At 36.5% G+C, this 27,938-nt stretch overlaps 1 protein-coding gene and 1 long non-coding RNA gene across 2 annotated transcripts in view; one reads left to right on the top strand and one right to left on the bottom strand.

Moving 5' to 3' along the window:
• The window catches only part of SPRED1 (sprouty related EVH1 domain containing 1), a 64,840-nt gene that overhangs the window by 9,921 nt on the left and 26,981 nt on the right, over positions 1-27,938 (top strand). The window contains exon 2 of the mRNA XM_027716922.2: positions 23,635-23,809. Coding sequence (XP_027572723.1) covers positions 23,635-23,809 — 175 coding nt within the window. The remainder of the gene's footprint in view (positions 1-23,634; positions 23,810-27,938) is intronic.
• On the bottom strand, positions 17,577-23,914 carry LOC113985812. The gene is made up of 2 exons (XR_003539955.2): positions 20,486-23,914; positions 17,577-20,194 (listed from the first exon to the last, which is right to left on the bottom strand). It is a non-coding gene; the product is annotated as an uncharacterized LOC113985812 (long non-coding RNA).

The following is a 27,938-nucleotide window of genomic DNA, read 5'->3' as shown; positions in this document are numbered from 1 at the left end:
GTTCACATTCATTCCTCTGAAGCAAGGTAGAAAACATGAGCTCTTCTTGGTCTATTAGTTGAATTGTGTATGAAGAACAGGTCTATTCAAGGAAGCTATTCCAGAGCAAGACATGAATTTAGAGTGCTGTAGTTCCGTATAGTGTAATTCTTGCGGGGACTTTTTATTCTCCTTATCCTGGAGTAAGTTGTGGTTAACTAGGGGAAAACTGATAAGCTTAGTTAGCTAATTAGAGGAGCTTTTTCAGGTTCTCTCCTCTCTTTCCTTCTCTGCTGTACCTTTTTAAAACTGTAGGGGTTTTGCATTGATTACTTAGTTATTTGTTGGGTTTGTTCCTTTGTGTGGTTTTTTTTTGTTTTCCATTTGTTTGATTGTTACTTCTGAAATGGCATATCTTTTCCACGTTTGGAGGTGTGTTGGCTTTTAGAGACTCATCCCTGTACGTTTTGGTTTGGTTTTAGCATTTTTAGGAAGCATTTTTTTCTGAGTATTTCTCTGTATTAGTGTTCTCTAACAGCTTATCCTGAAAAGCTTCTCTGGAAAATAATACACTGGTTAGTGTCTCTTTGAGATGTTTTCACTGGTGCACTGAGCACCCTTACAGGTTTTTACCAGGGTTTTACCCTTGAGCAATGGTAGCAAGAAGCCTGTTTTTTACTGCTCTGGAACAATAAAAACATAACCCAAATACAAACATGTGTTTCCTTTGCTGTAGAAAGACAGAATGCTTCCCACAGGCTACAAGTTCATCGTCCTTTCAGCAGTGAAAGAAGACGACATTACAGAAATGTCGAAAATCAATGTTGAGTCACTTCTTTGCTACAGAAAATTCAACTTTTTTGATATTTGCAAATAAATCTTCCTGCAGTAGAACTGCAGTTATAGGTATAGCTCCTTTTCCAAATGAAATCAAAATGTATGGATTAAACTTGAAGAATAACTGGAAATAAATTTACCAAGTCTGTTATTTCAGCTGCTTTTTAGGCCTGAGCAGCTACTGGCAGATAACAGGATTGGCTTTTCTGTGTTTTGGCCAGTCTGTGCTGTTTGAGCTTGATCCCCACAACTGAAGCTCAATGGATGAAGTAAAAGCTTCAGGTTAGTTTTAAGATCCTCATACTCCTTTCATCAAGAGCATGCAAACAATGAGCTTTGATGGATTTATCATCCCAAATAGGGCACAATGATTCAAACTTTTGCCATGTGCTTTAGAAAAAGATCATTTCAGTAGAGAAGTTGCAAGAGATATCCTAATTAAATTTCACATGGCCAAGGAGGAAGGAACAAGTGTCACTTCTCAAGGGCAAGAGTGATTTTTGGTCAGGTTTTCTGAGATTGCTTCACAGTTTTAAAGGCAATTACAATCAGATAGTGCAGAAATTGTAATATCCTATGGTAGAGATTATCTGCTTTCTGCGTTTTTTGTTTCTTTTCTAACTTATAGCTATGTATTTTACAGTGGAGAAAACATAACTGCCCTTTCCCCGAGCATTAATATCTGTGATCTAAGGTGTATTTGGTGAGAGGGGATTTTTTTTCAATGTTGTTACTCCTTGACTGAGACAAATATTCCCTTATTTTGTCTACATAATAAAACGTATATTTGATTCCTGACAAATTCAGCCTTAACAGTTGAATTGAAAAATGCTGTTCAAGCTTTTATCATTAACAAAAAAAAAATTTTGGTTGTATCGTGTCTGCAGTAGGATATAACTTCTGTTATCTTTATTTACACTGGAAAATGGTGTTCTCCAAAGGACTGGTTTTGCTTTCCTCTGCAATGAATTCTTACTATAGCTCTGCAAATAATTTTGTCAGAATTTACTTCTGTTTGTCTCTGGAATATGTCCTTTGTCAATGACAGTGCTGGTCAAAAAGTAGGAAAATCTTTTGGTCTAACCCTTTCTTCCTACAATATTCCAGTAGATCACATGAAGCTCGGATCAGTACTTCTCACATTTTAAATAGCCAGGTAGTGTTTGTATGCCTTTAACTCCCATGAGAGCATGATCAGAAATTGCTCTAGCATCTGACAGCAGAGGCAAGGAGGATTATGTATTAGTTCTGTCTATGATTTTGTAAGGTTTGTTTTTTCCTAATGATAAAACTTCTCATTAATCTTCAGTTTCTCGAGCTCCATTATATACCATTTTCTGCACAAAGGAAAACGTTGAGTGTGTGCTTTATTCATTTCAGTACTAGCTTTGTAGCAGTAGTTGCCCAGTCTCGTGGTTGAGGCTGCTACCAGTTAGGTTCCAAGATCCAGAGGAGTTCAGTTGACTTCAGTATTAATCATATCATTTAGAATTGTACAAAACTATTTATCTGTGGCTCTGAAGGGTCTGAAAGTTGCTGCTCCTTTGTAAAACTATGCAGAAAAGGGTACTCACAAGCAAATCTTCATTATTCTATGGGTGTTTTTAAGAGGTAAGTATGAATTTCTTTTTAAATGCCCCCTCCCCCAGGCAGTATGAAGATTTGTAATGATGTAACTAATATGTGCTATGAGTGGGTTTGTTTTAATGGGTTTTGATAGACTACATAATCTGAAATTCTTTTCAGAATGGGTTTGAGGGTTTTGGTTGGGTTTGTTGTTTTTTTTCCAGACCATTTCTGTTAACCTGTGAAGTATTTCAAAATAAGCTACAACTGTGTAAGAACATGAGCAGTTTCACTAAATATAATGGTACTAGTGTTGTCATTTTGACAAAAAATAACTTTGTCTCTATGTAGTTAATAGTTACCTCTTAAAGCAACTAAAGCAAATTTACAGTTGAAATCAGTTAATGAGGGAGAGTGGGAGTAGATTTATTTAAAATCCACTGAACTTAAAGGCTTGCTTGTTTGCTTTTTAATGGTAAAGCAGATCTGTGGTTTGAAATGGTTTGGGGAAGTTTTTGTGACAAGGCAAGTGATGGTTCAGAGGGGTCAGCTACAGTTTCTCCTTTCTGGGAGACTGGAAATCTTCCTTTGAAAATGTTTGAGAAACTTAATACGTATTGAAGATCTTCGAAGATGCAATTAATATCTGCACAGAGTGTTCCAAGAGCATCACAAATGAATAATATTAGTACTGTATTATCTTAAGATGTTAATGCTGCTGTTACCTTGGTATTATTAATGCTTTACAGAAAAACATAAGAGTTGCCATAAGGGATCTGGCAAAAATTCTTGTTGTCATCCTTTTTCTGACTTTTCTACTTGCTATGGAAGTTGGTTAAATTCCACGTTCATCTGTTTTCCTCATTAGAAGGTTTGAGCTGAAATACATTATTTGATTTTGGATTCTTTGACAGGAAACTTTGCCATGTAATTGTTTGGTAGGGCTTCATTTGACTCTAGCAATAATTTAGTTTCAGATGATTTATCTCTTCTTAATTCAAGTGTTGTGTTTTCAGGCATTCAGAAGTTAAAGTGAATTGAATTTGCTATTCCAACTTATTCAGTTTTAATTTTTTGGTATAATTTGCTGCTCATGTTTCTATGTTAGAACTTGAAATTAGTCTTAGTATCTAAATGAAGTACTTCAGTATCTGTGTACTGCATGGGTATTTCTTTAAATGGTTTGTCTCACAAGAACCACATGAATAAGGGGATGAAGGAAAATGGTAAGCATGATGTTCTAGGGAAGAACTTAGCAATTCAATTTTGTTAGGAAATGCATTGAATTTATGGTCATGTTAGTGTCAGCTGCATGCTTTCTGATACCTAAGTAGTGTTTTAGCAGATGGAGAAAGGGATTGAAAGGTGCTGGTGCTCTTGGGCTTTGGCCTTGAGCAAGGACCTCATGAAGTAGGGAGGGGATTGTCTGTGTCACCTTTCTTCAGTCTTCATTCAGTCAAGGTTCATTCATTAACACTTGGAAAGTGGGTGTGTTTGTTGTTTATTTCGTTGTTTGGTTTTTTGTGTGTGTTTTTTTAAGATGCTATTTTACACTAGATACAATTGAGATTCAAACAAAGGATTTATTGATTAAAAGTTAGGTAAATACTTCAAAATTTGTCTGTGTGTTCCACCTAACTGTAGGTCTGTCACTTTTGTACAAAACCAAAATGTGTTTAATGGAAATAAATTGAATTCAAGGAAATTCTAACTGTTTATTTGGGCCAAGGCAATACAGACTGTAAATGTGAAATCATAGGGCTTTGAGAGAGCTGCTGAGTATTTTAAAATAAGTTTTTTCCGCTCGTTGCTGTTAGTGGTGTTGGACTAGAATTAAATTACACCAGGGCTGGTTTTGTTGCATGAAACACTTTCTCAGCTGTAAAATCTTGGTGATGTATCTTCAGTGAAACTCTTGTTTTTTCAAGGTGCTGTTAGAGGGATGAAAGTATCAAATAAAAATATGGGGGAGGCATGTGGAAGGGCAAAAGTAAAGCTTCTGTAAGAGCTACCTATGTCTACAAAATGTATTAATTCCTTTCCCCTTATTTGAGCTGGACCTTCTGCCGAGACAGTTCTACTGTTCCAGCTGGGGCTTGCAGAAGCCGTAGTGACTGCAGGAAGGTGATATATACCATTCTTTTAATTCTCAATGGCATTGACAGTTACCAAAGTTTCTTTTCTTTGCTCAAGTCTATCCTTGCTGCAAGTTAAAATGAAAGGCAATAGAGACAGTAAGACAATGCTGAAAAGATAAAGAAGACTGACAAGGAGAGAAATCTGTCTAGTTTTAGGTATGCATTTAAAAATCAATTAGGCAAACTGCTGGCGTTAAGTTTCTAAAATTATTTCAGATGCCTGTCTTGCTATTTGAAAGATCTTCTTGTAGCAGATTTTCAAGTTTTTTCACTGAAGTATATAGTACCCTGAACATTTAGAGTCCGTTACTAAGACGGCTTCTCTTATTGAGTTATTGCCCTGTCACCCAGTGCATTGGGTTCTGGAAAAATACCTGGTAAACTCCACAGCCTAATTGATGTACTGTTTGGAAGTGTTGGAAGCTATAGAGAGTTTGTCTAAGAATTGCTTCTAGTCCTACCGCTGGTATCCATGGCAGTAGTAAAAAAACATTTTTAGGCAATTTTTATCAGCTTCACTTTTTAGCTTTCTTGCTACTTTTAAAGAATGCCCAAACACTATTCTCTGAAACTTTAAAGAAAATGCAAAGAGAAGTTTAAATGTCTCTGTGGGCTATGCAGCTGCCATTTATATGAAGAATGACAGGCTTCACCAGAATGTCTGGCTCCTAAAGCAGGAGACCATGATGCTGAAACACATTAGAGCAGTGTTATTTATATTCTGCCAAAAGCAATTATCCTGCAAGACTTATAAATATATGTTAGCTTTTATGTGTGTGATAAACTCTACAGACTTCCACAGAGATCTGTAGGTCTACTTAGAGTGATATATTTAAATTTTTGCAGGACTGAAGCCCAAGTGCTTGCATAAAAAGATGTTTCTAGTTGCAGGCATATGCTGATTATTCAGTAGTGTGGCAGAAGTGCTTCTTTGGGATTGGTCTGTTAGGATTCGGATTGTTACTATGCCGAGCTAAAGAGTTTTATATTTAATGGTACTTGATAAGAGTTGTTTTAAGAAACCTGTTTGGATCCACGAGGATTCCTTTTCAGCAACAGCTTCTAAGTTCCCAAGGGCACTTATCTGTCCAAGAACCCTATTTTTAATTTCTATGAATCCTTTACTTTTATTCCCCATGAAGATTTATTACTCCTTAAAAGTATCTTCGGCTAGCTCTTTCAAGCCCTAAAAGTGGCTTTGTTTTGTGCTGTGTCTTTTTGTCACTGGGACAGAAAATGAGCTCCACTGTTCAAGAGGAAAGGCCTGTACTTTGGGTCTTGGCTACCAAATAGAGCAGCTTTTCTGTTCACCCCACAGCTGCTGTTAATGTTTCATTCTGCAACTGCTAGAGGATGGGCAAGTAACCATCCTCATACGAGACAAAAATATAACTCCATTAGTCAGCTGGCGTGGGTTGTTGAAGCAGAAATGCAGGCAGTATTTTCTCCTGGTGGAGAAAAATCCATCACATCCTATTAAAGTTGCCATTAGCTGACTATAGGGCAATGTACATTTCCTGAATCCACGATTGCTCGTTCTCCTTACTTTGATGGCTGTCTACTTTAAAACTTGTAATTCAGTCATAACTATTATAAGATCATGTTACATCTCTGGGGTTAAATCTATTTGACATATAATCTGTCTGGGAAAAGCCCTTTAAGAAATAATGGTTCTTGATACTAACTGAACTTCAAATTATTGTTGTGTGAATTGGAGAATCTTGTTCCTAAAGAGGTTCCATGAGCTTTCTGAAATCTATTGCCCTATAGAACTTGTAAGATTTAATATTTTAACTATTAGATTATGTAGTATTTTAATTCACTGCTGTTAAACACAGATTTTGAAGTTTCTGCCAAAGGTGGGTTTATTAGGGTTTTGTTGGTGTTTTTTTTGTTTGTTGGTTGGTTATAGGCTACTGGCATCTTTGACATCCTCTTACCAGTATTCATTGTAAGGTTTAAGTGAGCGAGGGTTATAACCCTTCAACTTTTTCACTCCAACATTTGAACCCTTAAGTTTTTAGATGCTTAATCATCATAATTATAGCATAAAGCAGAACCAAGAAAATAGAAAGATGCCATCTTTTCATAGCTGCTTACCAATGAAAAGAAAATTGTTTTTCTTTGCTATTCTGGTAGTGACAGTCTTTTGTCGTGTGTAGAGTCATGTTTCAGTAGAGGATGATTTTTGCTCTCTAAGGGAGATAGAGGTGTGGTCACGCTTTCTCTTAGTTGAGTGCTTAGAGATTTTGTTAAAAACCCTTGGCCACCTCATTCATTGTTTCTTTAATTGTTTATGTATTTTCTTTGTGTAGTGTGGACAGAGCGAAACGTTCAATTTCTTAAATTGAGAGGAATGAATATTTAACCTTAACATAAGGATTGAATGGTTCTTTGCAATAACACTTCTGCTATTATTGTATCAAATGTCATGGATCTTTGTTTGCAGGTTACAGGTGCATTAATACCTATAAATTAAAGGCAGAATATTATGCAATGTTATCTTGTACAGCCCATGTCTGTCTCCACATTGTGTAGGATATTGATGAAGAAATGAGGCAATTGCAAACTGTGGTCTAGTTTTGCTTTTTATTGTAGTTATGTTACATCCAGGCTCTGCCTATATTGAATCTCCAGCTAGTTGACAGTTTGTCTCTGTTTTTTTTATTTCTTTAGGGCTGGTAATAGACAATGCCTTCTGCTGCTTTGGTTTGTCTCCCTACTACCTCTAGTAGAGCTGCTTGTTGTTATTCTCAGTAAGCTATCTGTGTGGTAGTAAAGAACTTAAGAACATAGTAGTGAGCAGAAGAGGTAAAATAAGAAAATTAGATTACTGTTATACGAATATAATTACTAGTTGAATTAAACTAAAAGTAAAAATCACACAGCTCCAGCTGAGGGAGCTATTTTCTGTCAAGTCACTTCCTTGCATGTTCATGTAAGTCATGTTCCCTAAAACTTGGTATAAAAATGTTGACAGAATTTTGTACTATTTTATATAAGAACTTTTTTTCTGGGCTAAAAGCTACTGTAAAAGGCAATTATTATTTTGGTAAATTGAAAATAAAGTATCTGTAAAAATGAGTTTTAACTTCCCAGCAAAGGAAATAAGCAAGATCCTATTTCATTGTTTTTGATCAGACAATCCTAGTTTTACCTGAGTTAAACACAACTTCGTGCATCTAAAGGTTGGGCCTTTTTGAGAAACTTATCTGCTCTTCACTCAGAGTGAGTAGTAGACTATCTTCTGAGGTGCTGTGTCTTGGGGTGGTTTTCCTATTGGATTTTTGCAGTTTGGTTTTCAGTAAAACTTTAATGCTTTCCCTGCAAGAAAGGAAAATCCATCTCCACTATATTTCTTCTTGGCCTGGCTTTGCCTGGCAGCTTCCAGGCAACTATGGAGGTTTCTTTTCAGCTTTCAACCTTTCTCTTTAGTCTCACTCTCCCACTGGTGGGCTTATCCTCTGCATGCATTGCTCATCAAACAGGCACTGTTTTTTCTGCAGTACAGTAATTTGCTTTATGTCAAACCCATGTTGTGTGCTGAACAATGCATTCAAGTCCTTGATTTTTCTCTGGACTACTTGAAGTTGTGTGTAGACAGCTGGGTAGTTTTGTGAGAGAAGCTGGAGCATGCTGTAAATGCTTGTGGGAGTATGGATAGGGCTGCTCTTATCCTTGAAGCAACGTTATCTATATTTCCTGCTCGTTACATTAATATATAGGCAAGATGTAGTAACTGGTCTCTATGAACATAGGCATGTGGATGCTGGTATCTGTTAGGCTTTAGCCCTTACCTGCTTTCTCTTCGGATTGGCTTGGTAGGGAGCTTGTTTTGCCTCTTAAGAATTGAGAGAGATTGCCATATGGTCTGGTATAGTTCATGTACACAACCGTGATCCAGTAGAGGAAAGGCAAACTCCCAACCCCCCTACTGCTGTTTCAGAAAGGAACAGACAGGAGGAAGTAGGAGTGAGAACAGATTTCTGGATAGATTTGTAGGCAGTGGGGTGAATTCTTAGCACTTCCCACCAGAAGTTTATTCTAATAGGCAATGGGTTTTAACCATGTATATACTGCTGAGGAAGCTGGAACATGAGTATGAAGAGTAAATGCATAAATAGACTTACAGGGCTATTTTCAATTTAAAATTATAAAAGTATTTATTTCATATCTGAAACAAGGCCGTGGTGCTCTCAGCCTCTAGTTGTGTAAAGTTAATCATGGCTTGATTTTTTTTTTTTTATTTTTAACTTCTATTTTTTTCAAAATTTATGTGCAATTGAATGTGTGCACTACAGGCTGTATCTGGAAAACACTACTGTAGCAGTATCCTGACTGACTGAGACTTTCCTAAGGTTTACACCTGGTGTATAAATAGTTCTACAGCGATTGAAAAATATGCCAAATGCAACAGAAATTTTTTCCTGGTTACTGGGTCCCTTAAAGCAAAGGGGTAGTGTTGTCTATTTGTTCCCAGAGAGAACAGGAGAAACGAATGGATTTTTATGTTACATAAATGGCTATGATATTGGTCATCAGTTTCAGCCTGATTTAAACCTTTACTGCTTTACTGAGTTAAAACAGTAAATAAGACAAACAGAAGAGCAATCTATTTAGAATTAAAAAATTTGTATAGACTAGAGAGCAACTGTTATGGCTTTCATGTGAATTAAAGATGATTTTATACATAAATGCCACCCTCATTGGGTGATGAAATGAATAGTTTAGATGAGTCTTAAAAAAACTGCGTAAACCTGCATTTCTAATGATGAAGCACAGTTACAGGCTGCCACTGAAAGCAATAGTTTGCATTCACCTACACAACCCTAGCCTTAGATATAAGGGGCACATGACTGTAGGTGATTTGGGGCACTGATCTGTCAGAACAATCTTTTTGGGATGATGGATTTTCTGTTTTGGTTGCACAACCAGTTCACTTCACAGTTACATACTGAACAAAGGAAGTAGGAGAGCTGTGCCTCAAGACTGGAGAAGAAAGGGGTGAGAATTCAGGCTGGATTTAGGTGTGTAGGTTTAGTTGCCTTCCCATTTTCCCACAAAAGTGAGTAATTTTTACCACAGACCTACAGATGCTGAATTACTGATAGAACTCCATATGTATGGCTGTTTAGACATCTCCTGTGAATAATACCTTGCAATTAATAAGGAACTCACAAAATGAGAGATCTATGTACCATTTATGTGCTATGTATAGTTAGTATATTATACTCCTATCGTATAACTGTTCAATGGAGCATTGCCCTTTAATTTGTCTCCTGGAGATGAATCGTCTGTCTGTGTCAAAATGCTTACATGAGTGTAATCTGGAAGCTGGTTTTCTTCTGAATGCCAGTATACTGGAATCCAGTGTTTAAAGCTTGAAATTCATGGATTTTGTATTTCCTTGCATTCTCAACAAATACTGAATAACTTTCTGTAAATAGTGATCCTTATTAAAGATGAATAGCTGCAAAACTTGTAGAGTTTTCACATTTTGTGGGTTTTTTCTTCTTCCTCTTTTGTAGAGGGGAGATTTGTATTTCCTCTCCCTTATGTGCTTGGCATAATAATGAAAGCGCACAAACTGAGGAAAAAAAGTGGTAACAAGCAACAGTGGTTCATGATGCCAGTAGTACTGCAATTTGGAAAATGTGTTGTACCAGTAAATTGACGAGTCTCAATTTAAATTTAAAGAGTTTCCCTTACAAGTAGTCAATTAACAGTATAGTCACTTCTGCAGTTTTTGTTATTCTTTAATATGAATAAATGGTTTGTAGCAGAAAAGGTTCAGTTGCCAAGTGAATTTTTCTAGGTTGTTTTTAAAGGCTACTTTTTTATTTTAAAGCTTTTTTCTGGGTGATATTTCCTTGAATATTGGTGACTGTGCATCAATGAAGATGAAGTGATGAATCACTTCAGGCAAATCACATTTGTTTGGTATATATTAAACTTCCAAATAGGAGCTGCTATAATTCTTTTTCAGTGAAGAGATCTAGACTGAGTATGCTTAACCCTTCCTGAGTCTTATTGCAGTTTGTATTCAGGCTTCTAAATTCATATAGTGGAACTACAATCTTTAGTGTTAATTTTTTGTAAAATTATCGGTTTATGTGTATGAAAGTTTGGCCAGATATGCTGTATCAATGTTTTAAGCAGCAAGATAGTGCATGTTTCTTTTGTCTCTAGACTGAAAATACTAGCTTTTACATGGATTAATGGTAGGAAAATTGAAAGTTACATGTGGGTTATATGTGCTTATAATTGATTCACATCTTGTGATGTGTTTTTGGTTGTATTTCTTGAAAATTGTAGTTTCTCTCACCACATTGTGAGATAAACTTTTTGCATTGTTCAAGATACCTATTTTTTTGTGCTACCAGAGTTAATCCCCTTGCATCTTCTGGAATCAAGAGTGCTTTTCCTTTGTATATTCAGTAATTACATAAGGAAATTCTAACAAAATGTTTTTGTTAGCCTATAAACTGGGCTTTACTAAATACAAAGAGCTCCAAAACCTCTCACAGTAAGAATTCTGAGAAAGAAAATGTACATTTCTTAGGAGGAAAACTGTTCATAACCTTTTCACATGGTTTGTCTTCGTAATTCCACACATATGAAGCCAAAAAAAGAGGAAAATTTAAGACCTAAGTTATGTCGATACTGCAGAAAAAGGTCAATTGTGCCAAACTTTGTGACTTAAATTCTGAGGGTTTGTATTGTTAGTTGTGTCTTAATCTCAAAATACATATATAATGTAGATAAGCAGGCAGGCTCCAACTGGCCTGTAACGTGACTGACCCCTTCTTTTTCTGATCCATACAGACTTACGTGAATGAGTTTGGCTGCAGCAGCTGCTGATAGTGAAGCAAACACTCATACACGTGTTCAGTCACTGCTCTGGAACTTGTGTTGAAATATCATATCTGCAGAACCACTTTGAGCAGTTACAGGATGGCCTTGTGACAAAATCAGTAATTTACTGATTAGGGTTGTATAATTGTTCTGGATCGAAGTTACCCTTTCTTCTGGATTCACATGAGCTTTCCCAGTGTTGATCACTGCAAAGCTGCAGAAGCAGTGGAGAAAGTGCACGGTAGGAATAAATTATCAGGGCAAGAGAAGGATGAAGGGTGATTCTGGCAACAGTGCCAGATTGAAGTGCTTATAACAGTAATTGTAGTGCAGGTATGCAAGTTGCCTTGGATTTGTTAGTAGAAGATAGTGTAGAACTGTCAGTAGTTTTGTATTCTCTCTCCAGTCTGTGTTAAAGGACCTCCTGAGATCAGACTGCAGAAAGTAGTTACAGGAAAGATTAAAAGAAATCTGATTGCTGTGTGTTTTCAGCTGTCTCTGCGTACTCACTATGGAAATGCTTCTTAGAACCTTTCTTTCCACTCCTTGATACTTAGCAGTTTTCCACCTGTGTTATTTAAAACTGTTAATATGATATTGATTGTAATACAATAACTTGTATTTGCTGGAAATTACTTAATCAGTTAAAAATGAAAAATTTCTATTTTTTATTTTACTTATTTTTATTAAGAACCAGGGTAACAGATTTTTTTCAAGTTTAAATTTAGCTACAGGATTTTATGCTGCCCTTTTAATTCTGGAAAAAAATCAGTGTATTATAGAAAGCCATAGCATAAGAATTGCATGTTAAACAGTGATATGCATTGTGATTATGAATCTCATTGATGAAGGGCACCCAGTTTTTTCTCATGTGTCTGCTGCTTGTTTGGGAAAAGGAGATGCTACTTCTTCTCACTTTCCTATTCCTTCTGCATCCCTTATTTTATTTTATTGGGTTTTTTTCCTTATCTTTTTCTTCCTTTTTCTTTTTTTTCCCCGTGATGTTATTTACTTGGTAGGGAAGAATTTATGCAAGCTATATTTCCCCCCCAGTCTTTTCATGTCACTGACTTTTGAAACATCTATTACTTCACTTTTGTTACTTGAGTTCTGGCATTTTTAGCTCCCTCTTCTTCCCCTTACATAATTCTTAGGCAATCTCTTCTTTTTTGTGCTTCCTAAAGAAACAACTGTCAGCTGCTTTTTGGCTTGGGTTTGTGGGGGTTTTTTGTTGTTGGTTTTGGTTTGGTTCTTTTAATCGGCTTTTTATGTGGAATAGTCAATATCACTTTTTAACTTAGTCTTTTATGAAACTGCCTCAGCTAGACGGTTGTGTTGAGTACTGGTCACACAACACTTCCCAGTCAACACAAGGCTTAAGAAAACAAGGGTGAGCTAAAATTGCAGAGTGACAGTGCTAGAATTCTTTAACTCAAATAGTCACTTTTATTATTACGATTATTAAGAACTAAAAAAGTCTTCTATCCATTCCTCACAGTATTATTAAAATCACAGGCAAATGAATTCTGTCTCGGAATTACTGCATGATTAGAGAATGTTTTTTTCTTCTTTCCCAGCACAACTTTTTGATATCTGAATGACCAAATTAAAGAAGTAGAGTCCTGAAAAACACTACTGTACCTCCTATATGTAAAGCTCATATGTGATGAATGCATTCCCAATGTTGGGCTTTGAACAAAGTCTACAGAATTCTGTCAGATGGACTTCTATGATACAGCTGGTACTTGAGGCTTAAATTCCTAAATAGGGAAAAATTTGGCTGAAAAATTAGAGATTGTCTGTTAGCACCACTAAAGCAGTTACTTGTAATATGCTCTTGGTCTTTTGACCTTGCTTTTCAGGATGTATAATAAAATGCTGATTGCTTTTCTTCAGCTAATAAAACAGTTAACAACTTCTCCTCGCTTATTTCGATTACTTGAACAGTATCCTTGCAGATAAGAGTACTCAAAATTCATTGCTATTTATAAAAAGGGAAAATTATTTATAGTTCTCACTGTTTTAGTAGTAGACCCTGTGCTTGGAATATGAGTAGAGAAGATCCTTCTGTTGCTGGAATAAGAGAAAAAGTGTATAATAAAACACAAAGTACAAACGAAACAGCCTAATTAAGTTTCTTAAGTTTTACCTTCTCCATCTACACTCGTTTGTTCATTCTACCAGTTTAATTTCTGCTTATATTTATTGAATATGTAATGGCCTCCTCTGTCTCTGTAAGCAGAGATATTTGTTTTTCTGGTTCTGTTTCTTCAGTTATGCAGTCAGGATTCATTTCCAGTGCTGTTAAATACACGAACACAAACATTTCTGGAATGGCTTAATGTATATCACACCAACTTAGTAAGATTTTTCAATTTCGTACTTTAGTCTAGGTATTTTATTATGTACTATTTTGTGTAATAGAAATGGCAAATACCATTTAAAACATTTTTACGGTGGATAGCATTCATTTTTGTTCGGTAAAGCTGTGCAACATAGATGTCAGAGCTGCACCAAAAAAAAAAAAAAAAACAACCTGTAGAGTTGTTCCTTCATGACATTTTTGTCTCATAGGTTGACTGAAGCTAAAAGACCTTTCTTTCACTCTGACTTGGATTCTACTGTCTAAAAACCATTTTGAGCTTGCATCATGTTTGACTTGGATTCTTGGTACTTTAATATATTTTGAGCAGTTCAACTTAGCTGTCTCCAGTCTCCCTTTTCAGAACTTTCTTGTGGTGAAGTTCCACCCTAAACCCATAATTTATCACAGGATCATGGAATTATTTGTATTAGAAGGGACGTCAGAGATCATCTAGTTCCAGCCCCCTGCCATGGGCAGGGACATCTTCCACTAGACCAGGGCTCAAAGCGCCATTCAAGCTGGCCTTGAACACTTCCAGGGATGGACCATTCACCACTTTTCTGGGCAACCTGTTCCAGTGCCTCACCACCCTCCTAGTAAAGAACTTCTCCCTAATGTCTAACCTAAACTTGCCCTCCATCAGTTTAAGGCTGTTGCTCTTCTGATGGTATTAATGGTTTTAAAAGTCCAAACAGGAAACAACGAGACATAATTATAACACTAAATTATCTCATTATCTCCCTGCTGTAACCCCTTGTTTAAGATTGTGTTGTTGCGAAAACAAGGAAGCTGTATTTGGTGGATCCCTTTTCAGTTGCTGAGTAGAGTGAGAGGTTCAGTGATTATTGTATGTGTTCTCATGACTAGCTATCGTTTATAAAGTGTGAATGTGTTCTTATTTTGGTCTATTACATATTTGGTGGGGAGGGGGAATGCATGTGTACTTTTTATTCTTTTTCTTTGCAGCTGGTTACAATTTTCTAAACTTCTCTTCTGGAATAGAAGCAAATAATAGAACTTAAATAATCTTCATTTTGAACTGAGAGGCCTTTTAGTGTGCTATTTCGCTCTGTGTTATGTTCATGCATGACCCATGTATTAATTACATGCAGTTTTTTGCAGAAACTTGTGAAAAGTATTACTGTAGTAGTAGTTGCCGTGGGGAATGTAGTAAACAAAGGCTTAGCTCTACCGTTTTTTAATACACTATTAGTATCCATATGTTCTGACTCTAGGCCTTGTGAATCACCTGTTTCTATGCTTAAGACTGCTTGTTAGGCTGCTAATTATTACTGAGATTATCAAACATAGATCATACAATTATATATTGACTGTATAAGTCACATTATTCATGCTGACATATGGCAAATATTAAAACCCTACCATCAAAACATTTTGTATAATCTTATTAATCTTTTGTTTCTTCTCGTTTGATGGATTATTGTAATAGAAATCTTTGCATTTGTTTTTCACTTGTCTGTTTCAGTTTATTTCCTCTCTCCCAAATATTCATGGTTTGTTAAAACTATAGAAAAGACTGACTCAAACCACAAAGTGTGGCGCTGCATAGCTAGGGAATAATAGCTTCCTTTTGGTCAGTGAAGATACACCTTTAGAATACATTTGTAGGTTTATGAGCTTATTTTTCTTAAGGCTCGTTCAGACTTCCTTTGTTACTCTGATTTTGGTGTTATTTGTTAAGCATTTTGCAGTTTCGCTTGTAGTCTTTTTGTTTTGTTAGTGCAGACACATGATTTGTCTGTTCGTGCATTCAGAACATCCTTTTGGATGTTTACTGTTTTCTTACTGTGTTAAAAGGGGGAATTTGGCACTAGGATTTTCTTAGAATATAATTTACTTTAAAATGCTTTCATATTGGCTGGTTAAAGTCCTTAAAAAACCAGGTCAGTGTAACTGTTGAGACAAGCTTTAGATTTAACAATATCAATGAATGATACTACAGTTTCAATTCACATCGTTTTAAAATACATGAATGTTGTTTGTATACAACATTCATTAGCAATCTCACAGCTCAGTAAGGCTGTTAAAGGAAGATTATTTTTATAAGTGTGGATATGCTTTATTTGGTTCCAGATTCTGTTCCTTTTCTGTGCAGGCTGAGTGAGAAATGCCTGCCAGGAATGATCTGGACCTTTCATAAATTTCTTTTAATGTGCTAAGAATAAATTTAAATTTTGTGCTTTCCTGCCTGATATCAAGTGTTGTTTTAGGTGAGTAAGCTCAATGGGCCTGGTGATTATTTCTTCCATAATGTATTGCCAAAATATCAAGAGTATGTAGCAGCCACCATCTAAGCTCTGTATACCAACGTGCACTCGGGTCTTTATTGAATTACGCTCATTACTGATGGTCCCTGTCCCAAAGAGTGTATCATCCAGGATAAACTGACAAATTCAGACATAGTAAATAGAAAAATCCATGACAATGTTTTCTGGTGTGTTAGATAAAGTATAACAGGTTTGTCCTTTATTTTTGCTAAATAAATTCTTAGGTGTGTTAGGAGGAAAATAATAGCTTTCTGGAAATTTGTGAGGTACTATTCCTAAATACAACAAGCAGTGAAATAGAATACAGATGCTTGTTTGAAAATACACAGAAATACACAGATGCTTGTTTGAAAATAAAACATTCAGTACAGCCTGTCCTACTTTAGAGTAGCTAAGGAATGTGTTAGTTACCGTCATCTTGTCTTAGTGGTCAAGAACTTTATTACAGAATGACTTGCTGATTAATGTGTTCGCATCTCCTGTTAATGGGGTCTCCAGTGCTGCCATCTGTAATCTCAATGACTAGATGACCAATGGCTTTGACTATGAGGGGAATCTAATTGTACTTGCATACTTGATACTTGGACTTTGTGAGCATGTAAGGCTGGAGGAAAATGTCTCTGAGAGAAGAGAGAATTCTGACCTGTTCAGATACAACTATTACCTGAAAAACTTTCCATAATTTGTTATTCTAAAGTGTAGTAATCACTGCTGTTCCCAGGAAAATAAAAAGCACAACTGAATCTGTAAGCTTCATTTAAAAAAAATTCTTTCTAAGCTGGATGGATGTTGTCTGACGACATTTACTGGAAGTGTCAAGTTGTCTTAGTTGCAGTGGAATCTGCCTTAGGCTGCAGACTTGTGCTTGTCTTAAGTTTGCTGAAGAACTGGAGAAAATGAAAAGCTCGTCTTCCGTGGATTATTTAGACATTCTTTGTTTTTGCAAGGTTGGAAAGAAATGTTAACTTATCTAAAAGAAAAAAAATCCTAAGCCTTTTAACCTCTTTCTCTTGTTTTATTTGTGGGCTCTCTTTCATCTTTGTCTATGTGTTTCCATGGTAAGCAAATCAAAATTAATACATGGCATCAGTACCCAAGAGCTTGGTAAGAAAGTTATGGCTGTCAGCTTTTAAAAATGAGACAAAATCAGGGTTTCCTGGAGGAAGCCCATTAAACTTGGGGGGCACAGGAGTACCAGGATCTGACCACTCAAATTATGTATAAGTTATCTGTCTAAAATTGGATGGAATTTAATCCAGGAGTCCTTCATATCAGCAGTCCTCTGTTGTAAAGCAAGCAGCTGTGGGAAGTATACTATTTATGTAGTTCTGCTATACATGTCCAAAACCTGTAGACCAATCTTTAAATGTTACTTTGATTCTTTTTAACTTCTGTGGGGAAGGGTAGAAAGAAAAATAAGTTTGTTTGGGTTTTTTATTTGATTTTGTATTTTATATCAGATGCCATTTTCTGTAACACCAGATGGTGTTACAGAATCCATTCTATTCGGAAAACTGCAGTTTCTTTAAAAGAGATGGAATCCAAATATGCGTTGTCATCTTTAGTCTGCTAAAATATTACTTCATTTAACACGCGCTCATCGATAACATACAGAACTAACAGAAACTAGCTACAATTATTAAACAAGAAAAGATGCCGGGGAGCAGAGCTAAAATGTTGTTCACAGAAATGTCAAATACCTACTTTGTATGTAATTTTGATGGTTTTCAGATCATCTTAACAGCTTCTCCATTCTTCATGTGCTCTTGTGCTTTGCAAAAGTGCTTACAGCAGTAGCCATTCTTCCTTGCAACATTGATTACTTTACATGGTCACAAATCTTAAATTGTCTGTATTAAAACAGGAGCATTAGAACTCCATTCCTATTTTTTAATTATTTTTTTTTTTAATTCTGATATTGTGTCCAAGAGAATACTTCATGAGAGCAATATACTGTTTTGACAGTTTCCTGTTCTGGACACTTGTTCATTTGTATCTCATTTTCCCTTTTGAATTGTAGGTACACTGTCTAATCCCTTCTTTAATAAGCCTCTTCTGCTAAATAATAATTGTAATCATGTACTTCAGGCCTCTTTCAGGATACCAGTTATCCCCTCCTTATGTAATACAGTTTCCCATGTAGCTTTTCCCTTTTATGATTTTGGTTTCAAGCCATTTTGCTTGGTAGTTCAGGTTCCTGTAAGATTTTTTTTGTTGTTGTTGTTATTTTCGTTTTTGGGTTTTTTTTTTTTGTTTGAGCAGTAGTGCTTCATTCAGGTTTTTTGGCAAAATCCAAAGCTCTTCAGTAAATCAGTGTAGGTACCAATATCCTAAATGTAACAGCACTTGTATGTAATTCTCCCTGGAAATACATGTCTTTGCTTGCTAAACTCCTCACAGAAATAAACTTTCTAGGCATAGTGGCCATGTATGGTTGCTGTTTACTCTGAAGAGTACCTTTTGCCTCTTTTCTTAAAGGAGAAAATCTGCCAAGTTTTGAGTTCTACCAGTGTAAGAGTTTGGTGTATACTCTGATTTGCTGGGATAATTTTGAGAGGAGAAAGGTAATAGTCACGTTAGGCAGAGCCTCATGTACCTGCTATTACAGCAATTTCCTCTTTGTTAAAAAATATGCGCTGTCATATGTTTTCTTGATGTAAAATATGTCTTCTTTAGTACTTGTGTTATATTTGCATCTCTTTTGCTTTAGCCAAGTCATTAATGTTTTGTGCTGGTGGCACTCATTCTCTAAACCTTTAGTAACAAGGGGTTTATAACATCAGCGGTGCACCGATACACTCATGTGATACCGGTGACATTATTTTGTTTTTCTAAATTGAGTCAATACTCAAAAAAGGCTATCTGCAAGTAAAACAGACTTTAGCTAAATGGTTTGGTATTATGTACTCCTGAGCACTTCTCTAGCTGAGAATCATAAAATCTTCTGCTTAGCTTTTTGGATAATAAGAACCATAAAAAGCCAAGTGTGATTCATGTATGCTCTTTGGGTAAGGCTACAAACACAGAAGGATATTGCACCAGAAGTTGGAAGGGTTAAAGTACGTGTGTAAAGTGCCAGTCAAAGGTAGAGAACCTTGATCCATGACCGTTTCACATTTGCAGATCAGCCTGGAGCTGTTACTTGCATGCCAGCAAAGATAGTGTAATCTCATAGCAGAGTGTGTCACGATTTTTCAGAACACCTTTTTTTTTTCCCCTTGTCAGAAGTGTTTAAATAGCAGTTGTGCGCAGTGACAACTCTTGCTTCGAAGTATCATGAATTCTCATAAATTAACCCATATTGGTTATCTTTATGAAATTGTATTATTGAAATTGCTGTGCTTTGAAATATGATATTAAATTTTTTAAAAAAAGAATAATTGAACTTGGAAGGCACCTCTGGAGTTCATGTTGTCCACACCTGCTCAAGGAAGGGCATCCTAAAGCAGATTACCCAGGACTGTGTCCAGATGTCTTTTGAAACTCTCCAAGTATGGAGACACCACAACTTCTCTGGATAACCTGGCCAGTGCTCAGGCATCCTCACAGTGAAAAAGTGGTTGCTGATGTTCAAATGGAACCTCCTGTGTTTCAGTTTGTGCCCGTTGCCTCTGGTCCTCTGACTGGGCACCTCTGAAAAGAGCCTGTCTCCATCCTCTTTGCACCCTCCCTTCAGGTATTTGTATACACTGATAAGATACCCACGAGTCTTTTCTTCTTGAGGCTGAGCAGCCCCAGCTCCCTCAGCTTTCCCTCATATGACAGATGCTTCAGTCCCTTAATCATTTTTGTTGCACTCTGCTGGACCCACTCCAGGAGCTCCATGTTTTTCATTATTTGGGAGCCCAACACTGGACACAGCTCTCCAGATCTGGCCTCACTAGTGCTGAGAAGAGGGGCGGGATCACCTCCTGAGACCTGCTGGCAACACTTCTAATGCAGCTGGGATATTGTTGGCCTCCTTTGTCCCCAGGGCATGTTTTTGGCTTATGTTCAGCTTGGTATCCGTATGAAAGTTGAGGTCCTTTTCTGCAAACCTGCTTTCCAGCTTTGAAAGAAACCATATTTTTACCAAATCTAAGAGCGTCATTTTCTCCTAGGGTTCAGTTTAGAATTCCACTTGCACATCCAGGTTTCTTGATGGTAACGATAGGAACTTTACAGTACTAAAAAAAAAAATTTGCAACTTGATGGCAGGCAAGGAGTGGATTTTCATTTATAAGATATATACAATATATATACAATATTATACACATATTATCTATATGTATGCTATCTTCAAATTGCCTTATTTAAGTTTTAATAGGTTTAGCATTCAAATGTATGCTGTACTGTTCAGTAAGTCTTAACTACTAGGGGGAAAAACACTGTAGATAACCTTTTTTTTTTTTTTCTTCTTTATCTCGATTTATAACTTCCTGTAATCACAGAAGAATACTGTACTCTTACATCCTTACCTGAGGCATTCAGACATGAGAGAGATCTGTTTCCTTCGTTGTTAGGAACTGATCTTGGACAACATTCTTGTCCCCACTTTTCGCTGGTGCTCAGCACTGACTTTTGGGAAGCAGCATACTCCTATGGCCAGAATACCATTTCCTGTAAACCTTGCTCTGCCTCAAGAGCAAGTGACCACAAGCAAAATCAGGGAGTCTCAGGAAAAGCTGGCTGCAGTACACTAGATTTGGGCCTGCAGTTGCATGCTGCTCTTCATGCTCCATTTCTCATGTTCGTGGTAGCTCCGGTAAAAGGCTTCATAAGAGCAATGCTCAACTGATTGCCCTGTTTTTTTGGTTTTTCTTTTGTTCAGGTATTCCTGATAGAGCTACTAAACATGCAGGAGGAAGTAAAAACGTTAGACTGTGTTAGCAAAACACTGGAGCCTTGTCTGCCCTTTTTCCTACAGCTAAGCTAGACCAGCAGTTTAGCAATTTGTTCTGAAGTTCCCAGGAGTAGGTGGGGTTATAGTACTTACAGATAAAAGACATCTGAGTGCTTTTGGTGACACCAGTAGCGAGACGGGCAGATGCTGTTTTGTTTACAGAGGATTTTGGAAATGGAAATCATTTGTAAGTCCTGCCACTGCATTTTGGCTAATTGCAAACCAGTTGTATTGTCACTAAAAATAGCATTTGTTACCAATTGTGAGTTCCATTCAAATATAAAAAATAATGTTAAAAACCAGCCACCAACAGAAACTAAAAAACTAAAAAATCTCTTTGTAGTCTTTGGCATTGTTGCAAGTAAAGTAATGAATTTATCTATTTAATTTACAGGGAGGTTGTATGGAAAAACTATTTCAATTTAAGAGGTTATTCATTAAATATTACCTGTTGGGGAATTTTATTTTGGCTCTTGCACTAATACAGTGGATTTGGTAGCCATTTCCAAAATATTTGAAAGCATAAATGTTTAAAACCACTTGGAATATATGGGAAGCAAAACACAAGATTGTTAATTAGACTAGACATCTCAGTATAGGGAGGGGGGGAAAACCCCAACACTGACAGGGTATGATAAAGAAACCTCCATCTTTACATCTTCTTAGCAATTCTTGGAAAGAAAATTAATGTGGAGTGTAAAGTTTCATTTTAGGAAAAATTAATATGTTATAGTTTAAGTTTTCTTATGTAGCCTAAGTTCTGTGATATCCCTAAATAATGTTTAACTGAACTCTTGCTGCAGTCTGTTGATATACAAAAGAAAGCTCTAATATTCAGATTTACAACCAAATTTATAGAATTAATAACTTCAGAGCTAAATTTGTGTTTCACTTAAATGGACAATAGCAAAACCAGTGTGTAGGCTTAACCAGTTGGTGCATCCTGTTTCTTACTTTTTCAGAGAAAAGTCCCGGTGTCCTCAGTTTCTGTCAGAAGAGGCTCTTCTGAGAGAAATGAGACGAAAGACTACCTGTGTCTGAAGTGTACAACTACAATTTGTACCTGTATTGGAGTGAATAGGGTGATAGAGACCAATGAATGAATGATTCAACTTTCAGTAACAGTATTAAGCATCAAGATGTAGCCATTTTTTGTTTGCCGATATTAGAATGCGATAGATGCATACAAAGAAGGATTGGATTTTTCTTCATGATATTTGTCTGCTGTGTTTGAGTAGTTACTGAAGTAAGTTGGTACAGAAATGGTGAGAAACACTGACTGAACTGTCATTTTAACTGTGATTTTTAGAGAGAGGAGGGGGCTGGGATTTGCTTGGAGGGGGCAAACAAAATCTATTAACAAATTCAGCTGCCTGTAAGCTAAAGATTTATAATCTTGTTTTATTTTGCAAACCATTATGTATTTAAGCTTAGATGCTTGCAGCAGAATTCCTTTTTATATACATATATATATATACACACACACACAAATGAATCATATGTGTGAATCATATGTGTGTGTGAGAATGTAATATATTAATTACACAAAAAAGCCTACCTTGGTTATTTTAGTATAGTTGGGGGAAAAAAATAAAGCAGTGATCTTTTAAAAGTACAGTAGCTTGGTGAATGGTTTTATCACAAGTAATTTTGTACAGAAGGAATAACTTTGTCCTCTTCTAATATTTCCTTTTCAGCCCTTAAATTTGACATCACTAATGCCAGCTGGCATAAGTACTTAAACCCTCAATCCAGAATATGTTGCAAAAGATAACATGAATCATATTTAAGGTGTTTGAATATTCATTCATCAACTGTTACATTCATGCAGTAAACCATACTTCGAATATAGGATCTTATAACATCCTTGGTAAACCATGGGGTTTTCCAACTGATATACTGGCAAATTCATAATCAAAATTAAAACTTGTCATTTAATTTAAAAGGAAGAAATAAAAGGAGAGAGAGATCACCAAAACCTCTTTTTCCTTTCTGAAAAAGCGATTTGGCTCCTAAGTAATGACATGATCATCATTTGTGTATTTTATAAAAATGTTAAATGATGGGAAAAAGCTGTTCAGTTGTGAAATGCTTTCACTACAGGAGAGAACCAGCTAGTAGATACTGCAAATAGTGATTTTAAGTATCTGTAACTGGTTCTGTTGTTGAACCCCACAATGTGTGTGTCCTGACCTACCCTTGCAAAGGACAGGTTATGTGTGTGGGGAGGAGGGATGGATGAAGGGAAGCAGGGTTTTCTGGCTAGAAGCCTGTTCGTGTTTAGATTTCAGTGACAGAAGGCCTGACCTCTTTCTGCTTTCTTGTTCTCTTTTCTGTGCAATTTCATGGTGACTGACTGGCTTCATGATTAGTCTAAAATAAATCGGGAGTTGATTCTTACTCTCTTCCTGACCCTCTAGCTAGATTACTGACTGTGAAGTTTTTAGAAGGATATCAGTTTTGACTTGGGAACTATATTCTCTGGTTAAGTTTCTTTACAAGAAATTACATGTGAGCTCCAAAAAGTCCTAATGAAGTCATAAAAGTACAGAGGAACATTTTTTAGAGTGTGGTCTATGGGTTTCTTCTAGGATGACAGTTGTGGAAAGACAGTGTTAATTATTGTGACCTTGGTTATGGGTTTGTTGTTTTGTTTTGTTTTTAACTAGACTTTGCTGGTTTCTGTTTTTGAAAAACTAATTTCTTCTTTTGCATCTCTTTCAGTAATAGTTATGCACGAGTGCGAGCTGTGGTGATGACCCGGGATGACTCAAGTGGTGGATGGTTACCACTTGGAGGGGGTGGACTAAGCTGTGTCACAGTCTTCAAAGTCATTCCCCAGGAAGAGAATAGCTGTGCTGATTTTCTTATCCATGGAGAACGACTCAGGGATAAAACGGTAACAATTTGCATCCATTTAATGATCATAGTTGTCAGGGGAGGTTTAGGGTGGATATTAGAAAAAGGTTCTTCATCCAGGAGGGTGGTTGGGCACTGGAACAGGCTCCCCAGGGAAGTGGTCACAGCACCAAGCCTGACAGAGTTCAAAAAGCTTTTGGATGATACTCTCAGACACATGGTGTGACTCCTGGGGATGGTCCTGTGCAGGGCTAAGGGCTGGACATGGTCCCTTACAACTCAGCATATTCTGTGATATTAAAACTACATGGGACATAAGTATAGATGCTTGCTTATTGTTACCTGTAGACTAGAAAGTAAATTTATAGTCTCAGACTAATGCTGTTGATGAGCTTTTTTGTGTCAGTGATTATATACCTAAAGAGCCAATTGTTTGTTTTAGGTGTAACGCCATGCTTTTTTAGAATTAAGCACATTGATCTTTTAGAAACTTTACATATTTTTTTCATTGCATATTTCCACTCATTTGGGGAAACAGTTTGTTGTTTTTTTTTTTTTCCAGTGGAGTGTTAAGTCTTGTTATCTTGTTTATATACCAGTGATACTACATTTAATATGAGTTTTGGAAATGAGATAATTTCTTAAGAACATGAAATCAGAAGGAATTCCTCAGTAATGGTTTGGCTAGTTGTGGAATTTGACTATGACAGAAAGTAGCCATTTGACATGAGAACAACTTTGTATTGTAAGAGAGCTTAAGCAAACAGGTCCAAGAATTACTCTGTTTTGGTGAACACACAGACAGTATTCATTCCTCAGCTACCTAAAATAAAATCCCACTAGTAAACGTGTCTTAAGTAGCATCATGAATATCAGCCTCACGAAAGGAAAACTGGTGTAGGATCTGAGCCATTTCCACATGCAGACCTAGGGAAGACAAAATGGGCTTACTACGAATTACTTGGATACTTGTGTACCAAATAGGTTTCTGAATGAGGCTGTGTCTTATTTTGGAAACAAAGAGACATAGAGAAGGCACAAAAGCTCCATCTCAATGACTTTCATCAAGAACTAATTGTTTTCTACCAATGGATTTTGACTCCTGTATTAGCTTAAAAGGTAGAATTACCTTACACCATACTGCTGATCCTTTCTCAAGCACACCAGTTTCTCCCTTGAAGCAGGACTGCTGAGTTTCCTGCCTTGACTGTGACTATTGTAGGAAGAGAGCATATAAATAGAAATTCTGCTGACTCAGTTGTTTCAGCGAGGCGTAGTGCTATTAGCAGAGTACCCTGTGTTCCCGCACAGCTATGTGCACCTGCAGTTCCTTCCTCACTTTGCAGTAGTTCCCCTTAGAACTTTTTTTTTTAGTCTTATTGAGGCTGTTTTTTGAGAAGCTTAATTACATTTAGAGATACTCGATAATTTTCTTTTAGTTCTTAATACTTGGAACATTCACAGCTTGCCTTAAGAATTTGAGGGTAATAAAATGCTCGGAACTGAAGGCTGGTTTAATGTTTCGCCTGCATGCATATGAAAATGTCAAGCAATCAGTGTCCTGATCTGTTTGCACTCTGCTGTTTCCCCTGAGCAAGCCTTGTTTTGTTTCCACTTCTGGTAGAAGGCTTTAAATGTTTCTGCTCCTCTTCCTGTCCAAAATCAAGTTCATGTTAGCGTGAATACATTTTCCAAAACTTTATTGTCTTGAACAGTTTGTTTTGGTTTGGGGTTTTTTTGTGTGTTCCATCCTGTGTCCATCTGTCCTCCCTCTGCTTGCCCCCAAATGTGACCTCTGCTAGTCTGTCAGGGCAGATTGTGATCTTGCTGCAGTTTCAGGAAGTTGCTGTTAGAAATCAGCCCCTCAAAAACACAGGATAGAAGATAGAAGAAATGAAGCTAGGAAGAACATCTCTCCAGTGTATAGTGAATAAAAAGCTCAGAGAACTAACAAATACAGATTTAGTGTGTGGGGAAGAATACTGGAGAGCGAGAGATTCTTTGATAACTGAGTAAAAGGACACTATGTGTACACATATTTCCACAGACATCAGATAATGTGCTTATAAGCAACAGCTAATGTGTAATGAATTAACAACAAAGTTGTATGTTATGCAACAAGACCTCTCTCAACATAAAAGAAACAAGATCCTACACCAAGATATGCAAGGTCATCTTTAGGTCGTGAGGCTTATTCAGAAGGGTGGTAGGTAGCAGGGACTGAAAGACAAATTCTGTTGGACAGGGATCTAGTCACTGATTCTAGAATTGTTCTGATCCTTATGCTTTCAGTATAGTTAATGGTTTTACATTTGTTCTTAGGATATTCCTGTGGAGTCACTGTAAAAGCACATTTTGTAACCTTTTCCTTAATAAAGCCAAACAATTGAGTTTTTAGTCCAAATAGAATTGACAGTTGGCTATTATATTTCATAATAATGATACGTTTTATTTTTTATTTAAAAATAAAATAAAAATGGAAGTTGTTATTGTATTTGCTGTGGATTAGAGACCAAATACTGTGATCACCTTGAGATTTTGAAGAACTGTTATACTGAATCTGCTGTTTCTGTGCTCCATTATCACTCTAATCTCATTTTAGAATGCCCTTGGTAAACCTGTATGCCTGAATAATCTTTGAAGTTATCATATCACTGTTTAGTTGGTTGCTCTGCCATTGTATTTGTGAAGAGAAAGTAACAATATTTTTTTTAAACAACTTCCTAAACCATTTTGAACACATCAGTTATTCATACTTAGAACACTTAAACATTCAGGAATGTTTAATCTATTGTAATAACTAGAAGTCATTACATCTTAGTCACCTGGGCCATGGTTTTCAGTTCACTCACTTCTTTGCAAGGTACATACAGCTGTTTCTGAAAATACTTATGTGGATTATAAAAGAAAGTCATCTTTACAAATGAAGTTCCCCCCAAGTCACATCGTACATTGTTAAAATATCTTCCAAACTAGATTATATTTTGATTTCCTCTAGCCAGTAAGTCTTTTCTTTTGGGAACTGGAAAACCTAGAGTGTGGGACTTGGAGCACTTTTCTGGGACACAGGGAAGCATAGGTTTTGAAATACTTGAGGTTACAGAGCAAATGGAATTCAGGCTTTTACCTAAGATACATGGGAATCATAATGCCAGTGTAACTGTTTAACCTATGTGTCAATAGAAAGGTGGAATTCATTCCAAAGCAACTTGAAATCCACAGGTGAGGTATTTGATGGACATATTTTCCAGATACCTTTTGAATGCTTGTGCTGAAAAGGAATGAACTAGTTTTAGTTCCTGCTTCTCCAGGTGCTGCTTCTGACACTACACTGCAGTTCCATTCCAATGTGCCAGATATTTCCATATATTTTATAGGCTATGCAGGCATTTAATTAGGAGTGTAGATCTCTGTCTGTAAGTCAGCTGTATAAATGAAATACTTCTGGACTGAACTTCAAAATATTGAAGTTCCTTGTTGGAGAGGGTTCTCATTGTTTCTTTATATACCTGAGAGTTAGGTTGCTATGAGCCCTTTTGTGAACGAGCTTCAGACTACATGTAGAACGTCCAAAATTTTTGTGCAGTACAGAGCTATTTAAAACATCTCGTGGCATTCACAAAAAGCATCTTAGTTATCTGGGAAGAAAATCAAAGTGGTGGCACCACTGTATTAATTAATGAGAAAGAATGTTCCCTGCTAATTTGATCAGGTTGTTTAGATCCGTGTTGAAATGTAAGGGTATTTCGTGAAGCCTTTATTTACATAATTACACATTTCCTACTTTATTGTACTCACCTTCCTCGATCTGGTTCCAGCCAGTCTGCTTGGAACAATTGCACTCCATCTCAACCTTGTCAGATCTCCTGCTCTCACTTACTGTGTTTACAGTGGCTCTCTTCTATCTTAATAGCACTAGTGTTAAACATACGTTGGGCTCAAACTTACAGGTTTTTAGGCTTTGGTGAATTTTACACTCTTGAATGAAAAGTCTGGTAGACTTGTATTTTCTGCTCCAGTCCTTTGCCATGCAAGTTTTTACCGAAGGAGAGAAAAGAAAAAAGTACTAGTATCTTTTGGATCATGAGTCAGGAATGACAAAGTTTAAAATCTTTCCTTTGAAGAACAGGTAGTTGTGTAAAGGGAGAGATACAAAGCTAAAACTAAAT

Source organism: Pipra filicauda, unplaced genomic scaffold (assembly GCF_003945595.2).
Source record: "Pipra filicauda isolate LSUMZ 115617 unplaced genomic scaffold, ASM394559v2 scaffold145_size1923396_pilon, whole genome shotgun sequence".
NCBI lineage: Eukaryota > Metazoa > Chordata > Aves > Passeriformes > Pipridae > Pipra > Pipra filicauda.
The sequence above is the reverse complement of the archived record's forward strand: the minus strand, read 5'-3'. Positions and strand labels throughout refer to the sequence as shown.